Source organism: Octopus bimaculoides, chromosome 21 (assembly GCF_001194135.2).
Source record: "Octopus bimaculoides isolate UCB-OBI-ISO-001 chromosome 21, ASM119413v2, whole genome shotgun sequence".
Lineage (NCBI taxonomy): Eukaryota > Metazoa > Mollusca > Cephalopoda > Octopoda > Octopodidae > Octopus > Octopus bimaculoides.
Genome location: NC_069001.1, coordinates 14,053,224 through 14,058,632, shown reverse-complemented (window position 1 = coordinate 14,058,632; position 5,409 = coordinate 14,053,224). Strand labels below are relative to the sequence as shown.

General features: G+C 40.0%; 1 protein-coding gene across 2 annotated transcripts in view; it reads right to left on the bottom strand.

Moving 5' to 3' along the window:
* Positions 1-370: 370 nt before the first annotated feature.
* The window catches only part of LOC106883545 (PEST proteolytic signal-containing nuclear protein), a 15,894-nt gene continuing 10,855 nt past the window's right edge, over positions 371-5,409 (bottom strand). For both annotated transcript variants that reach the window (XM_014934587.2, XM_014934586.2), the window contains exons 4-5: positions 3,228-3,283; positions 371-809 (exon numbers count right to left, since the gene is read on the bottom strand). In XM_014934587.2, coding sequence (XP_014790073.1) covers positions 692-809; positions 3,228-3,283 — 174 coding nt within the window. In that variant the 3' untranslated portion in view covers positions 371-691. The remainder of the gene's footprint in view (positions 810-3,227; positions 3,284-5,409) is intronic.

The following is a 5,409-nucleotide window of genomic DNA, read 5'->3' as shown; positions in this document are numbered from 1 at the left end:
TATATATATATATATATACATATATATACACACACACACACACATACATACATACATACACATACTGATGTACATCCTCACAAACTATAGCTGTTGCTGGGGAGAGGTAATTATGCCCTTACTCTCTCTCTCTCTCCTGAAACCAGCTGGAATGCAGAATGCGTACTAATGGAGCCTGAAAGACTCCGGGTGAGGAAAAGCTCCATAGTTGTTTGAAGAGGGATGGAGAAATATACCCAGTTTCCCATGAACAGGCCTACAAGAAAAATCTCAGCTAAAACCCTAAACAAAGACCATGATAGTTATTTTAAAATTTAAAAAATGCTGAATAAGATCTCAGAAAAACTATTGAAGGTGACAAACAAAATGGTCATATATTTATATTATATTATTAGTCATATATTTATATTATATTATACGTGTTTATGTGTATATATAAATACAGATACATACACAACACACACACATACATACATACATACAACCATACACTACACACACACATATATATAAATATATATTTATAAATGTATATATAGATAGATATATATTTGTGCATGTGTGTATTATAGACAGAGACACACGGCACAAGTGATGGATGAAAGATGGAAGGAGAAACGTATACAAGCAATTGTCTATATAATTAGATCTACACAATGTCTTCTTATGGTGTTACTGTTGTGGTTGGACATCAATTGCTTGGGCTGTCTGTTTTCTTCTTGATTTCTCTTTCGAATATTTTCTGCCGGTCGCAAAAGCCCAGTCGTCCCTTGCCGTAGGAATTGGGGCCAGCAGCCGTTGGAGTGTCTCTACAAGAAGAAAACAGAACATTTGTAAACATGTCAGTAGTTATTGTATATTGTCAACTTAATGTGACAATCCCAATAAGGGAATATACTATTGCTGTTTAGCCCTAGGAAGTTGGACCGCTTCTTGTCGGCCTTCACACAATTACTGTGTCCTTATGTTTGCGAGGGGGAGACATAAGGACACAGTAATTGTGTCAAGGCCGACAGGAAGCGGTTCAGTTTCCTAGGGCTAAACAGCAGTAGTATATTCCCTTATTGGGATTGTCACATTAAGTTGACAATATACAACAACTTTATTGCATCACTACTGCTTAAATCTCTCTGAGAGATTTAGAAATATGATATTTCATGTCAGTAGTTAGTTTATGATTTTGTTTGGTCTTTTTTGTTTGAGCAATATTCATTGCCAGAGCAGTTGTCTGGCTTCCATGCTAGTGGCCCATAAATAGCACCATTTGAGCGTAATCGTTACCAGCGTCGCCTTCTAGCACTTGTGCTGGTGGCACGTTAGAAAATCATTCGAGCGAGATCATTGCCAGTGCTGCTGGACTGGCTCCTGTGCAAGTGGTACGTAAAAAATACCACTTTGAGCGTGGCCATTGCCAGTACCGTGTGACTGGCCCTCGTGCTGATGGCACATAAAAGCACCCACTACACTCTCTGAGTGGTTGGCGCTAGGAAGGGCATCCAGCTGTAGAAGCTCTGCCAAATCAGATTGGAGCCTGGTGCCGCCTCCTGGCTTGCCAGTCTTCAGTCAAATTGTCCAACCCATGCTAGCATGGAAAGCAGACGTTAAACGATGATGATGATAGGAAATGAAAAAAAAATTCTTATGCACACAGGTGTAGCTGTGTGGCACCTTGAGCAACTCCCTTCTGCTATAGCCTTGGGCTAACCAAAGCCTTGTGAGTAGATTTGATAGATGGAAACTGAAAGAAACCGGTCACATATGTGTGTGTGTGTGCGTGTGAGTGTGTCTTTGTGTTTGTGCCTCCCCACCATCACCATTTGGCAACTGGTGTTAGTGTGTTTACATTCCTGTAACTTAATAGTTTGGCAAAAGAGACCAATAAAAAAAATAAAAGAAGTACTAGGCTTTAAAAAAATGTCCTAGGGTCGATTTGTTCAACTAAAATTCTTTAGAGTAGTGCTCCAGCATTGCCACAGTCAAATGACAAAAGAATAAAAAAATTAAGTTCATGTACAAATATTTTTTTTTGTTATTCGTTTCAGTCATTGGGCTGTGGCCAAGCTGGGGCACCACCTTGGAGGGTTTTAGTCAAATAGATCAATCCCAGGTTTTTTCTTTTTTTTAAGTCTGGTACTTATCATATCAGTCTCTTTAGCCAAACTTCTAAGTTATGAGGATGAAGACAAACTACCACTGGAAGGCGGACAAACACAGACAGAAAGACACACACACACACATATAAACAACCATTTCCACAGAATTTCCATCTGCCAAATTTACTCACAAGGCATTGGTTGCCCCGGGAGACACTTGCACAAGGTGCTGTACAACGAAATGAACCCAATACCACATGATTGCAAAGCAAGCTTCTTAACCCCACAGCCATGCCTACACTTGTCTTTTACTTGTTTTAGCCATTAGACCGCAGCTATGCTGGAGCATCATCATCATCATCATTTAACGTCTGCCTTCCATGCTGGTATGGGTTGGGTGTTTTGACAGGCACTGGCCAGGCAGAAGCTTGCACCATACGTCTGTGTCTGTTTTGGCATGGATTTTATGGCAGGATGCCTGCCCTTCCTAGCATCAACCAGTCCACAGAGTGGGCTGAGTGCTTTTTATGTGGCACCGGTACAGGAAAGGTCAGTTTTGGCATGGATTTTACAGTTGGATACCCTTCCATATGCCAACCACTTTACAGGGTGGACTGGATGTTTTAGTCGAATGAACTGAGCCTTTATTGCTTTCTTTCAAGCCTGACACATATTTTATCGACTTCTTTTGCCAAATCACCAAGTTACAGGGGTGTAAACACACCAAGACCGGTGGTCAAATGATGGTAGGGTATAAACAGACACAAAGACACACACAGATATATATGACAGGCTTCTTTCAGTTTCCATCTACTAAATTCACACATAAGGCTTCAGTCAGCCCAAGGCTTTAGTAGAAGATATTTGCTCAAGGTGCCATGCAGTGGGACTGAACCTGGAACCACGTAGTTGGAAAGCAAACTTCTTACTACACAGCCATGTTTGCACCAGTGTATGTTATATTTAGTCCCAGGTTGGCTCTTAATGAACAATCATGTAGCTGATAGGTAATCAACTGAATGAGCTAGGATCTCCATACTGCACACTAACATGCAGTGTTGAATTATATTAGATGCAGGTAGTTACTGGTATGTCAGTGTGACAGAGCAAGAGACAAGCACCACCATTACCTACCTGCCAATATTCCTCATTCTCATCTTCGCTTCTGGAGGCATCTCCTCTTCGTCACTCTACAAAACAACATGAGAAATAAAACAAAACTTATCAACCAAGTTTCAATACTCAATACAAACAAAAAGATCTATTTGAAACTTATTTTCTTAATTTTGCTTCTTATTACTTTTAACCATTTTAGCATTTAAACCAATTTTTGTGGCGGCAGCAACCTACACAGTGGAGAATCCAGCATAGCACACCAAAGAAGGCATGGGTGAAATAAATCGAGGAAGACTTGAAGTTGTAGCACCTCGACCTTGAGCATGCTAAGGCCAGCACCATAGATTGGAAAGCATGGAATAACATCATCACCAGAGTTGGTCATCCAGTAGCATCCACGGTAATGTATTGCTTGAGAAGACAGCCTCCCCATCCAGTTGTCAGCTAGGGATTAAAGAGGAAAAAGAAGCATTTAAACTGGCCATGACTGGCCCAAATATTCTACCTGTCTTATGTTCAAACCAGCCAGATCTGGCCTCTCACACCTACCTTTCAATGTCATTCTCAAAATAAAATATCATTCAAATCTCAAAGCTTTGAGATAATACATGATTAATTGAAAAACAGTGTGAAGAAATAAGCATTACATTTGCCAAGGTAACCTGAATGCAAAGGGGTTAAAAACTTCAAATACCTCAAAAGATATTCAGATCTCAAAGATATCTACAAAGATATTTACAGTACTCTCATTGTCCAAGGATAAAAAGTAAAGGGAAAAAAATAATAAAAAGGAGCAAAATACTTATTAAGTCCAACTCTTTAGGGAAGATCATTACCATGTGTGGTAAGAAGTTTGCTTCCCAACCACATAGTTTCAGGTTCAGTCCCACTGTATGGTACCTTGGTCAAGGTACTATAGACTCAGGATGACCAAAGCCTTGTGAGTAGATTTCGCAGATAGAAACTGAAAGAAGCCCATAGTATATGTTTGTGTGTGAGATAGTCCCCACTGCTGCTTGACAACCAGTATTTACGTCTCTAACTTAGCAATTCAGTTAAAGAGACCAACAGAATAAGTACCAAGCTGTTAAAATTATTTCAAAGCGGTGCCCCATACTGGGGTACTGCTGTCTAATGATCAAAATAAGTAAAAGATAGTTTTAACTTCCACATTTCCACGCTTGCATGAGTCAGATGGAATTCACCGAGGTAGATTATCAACAACCAGTTGCCCTTCCCAATACCAACAACACTCACCTGCTTCCAAGCAAAGGTAATATTCCTCCATGGCTAAGACAAGATTGGAAATAGGACATCACCATTAGCTGAATTCATGACAAAGAGGCACACAGATATATACAAACATACACACACACACAACAGACATCTTTTAGTTTCTGTTTCCTGTCAATCAAATCCACTGGCAAGGCTTTGATCTCCTCGGGGCTATAGGAGAAGACACTTACCCAAGGTGGTGCGCAGTGAGACTGAACCCCAGATCACATGGTTGGGAAGCTAGCTTCTTAACCACACAGCCATGCCTGTACCTCTATACATATGTAGATATAAATGTAGGTTTTTTGTGTGTGTATGTGTGTGTGTGTGTGTGTGTGTGTATGTGTGTGTGTGTGTGTGTGTGTATATATATATATATATATACACACACACACACACTCATAATGGGCTTCTTTCAGTTTCCATCTATCAAATCCACTCACAAAACTTTAGCTGGTCTGGGGTCATGGCAGAAGACACTTACCCAAGGTACTGCATAGTGGGATTGAACCTGAAACCACATTATTGTGAAAGGAACCTTTTAACACAGCAACACTTTTACTATCAAGTCATCTCATAAGTTCTGTCCGAATTTTGAAGACAGAAAACAAGTGATCAAATGTTATATTTAATTGAAATTTAATCATCAATGTACTTTCCCTGATTATCTATGACTTCCTTCCATCTATTTACAAGTTTTTTAATCCCATTAATGTAAAACTCTTTTCGTTTCAAAGCGAAGAACTCTGAATTGTCAGTTTCGACCTCCTCCTGGCTTTCGAAAGTTATGTCCCCCAAATGATTCTGTAAACTACGAAACAACTGGTAGTTTGAAGGAGCAAGGTCGGGAGAATAAGGTGGATGAGGAATTTTTTCCCAACCAAGCTCTTCCATCTTCTGTGATGTGATCTTTGCAGTGTGGGGT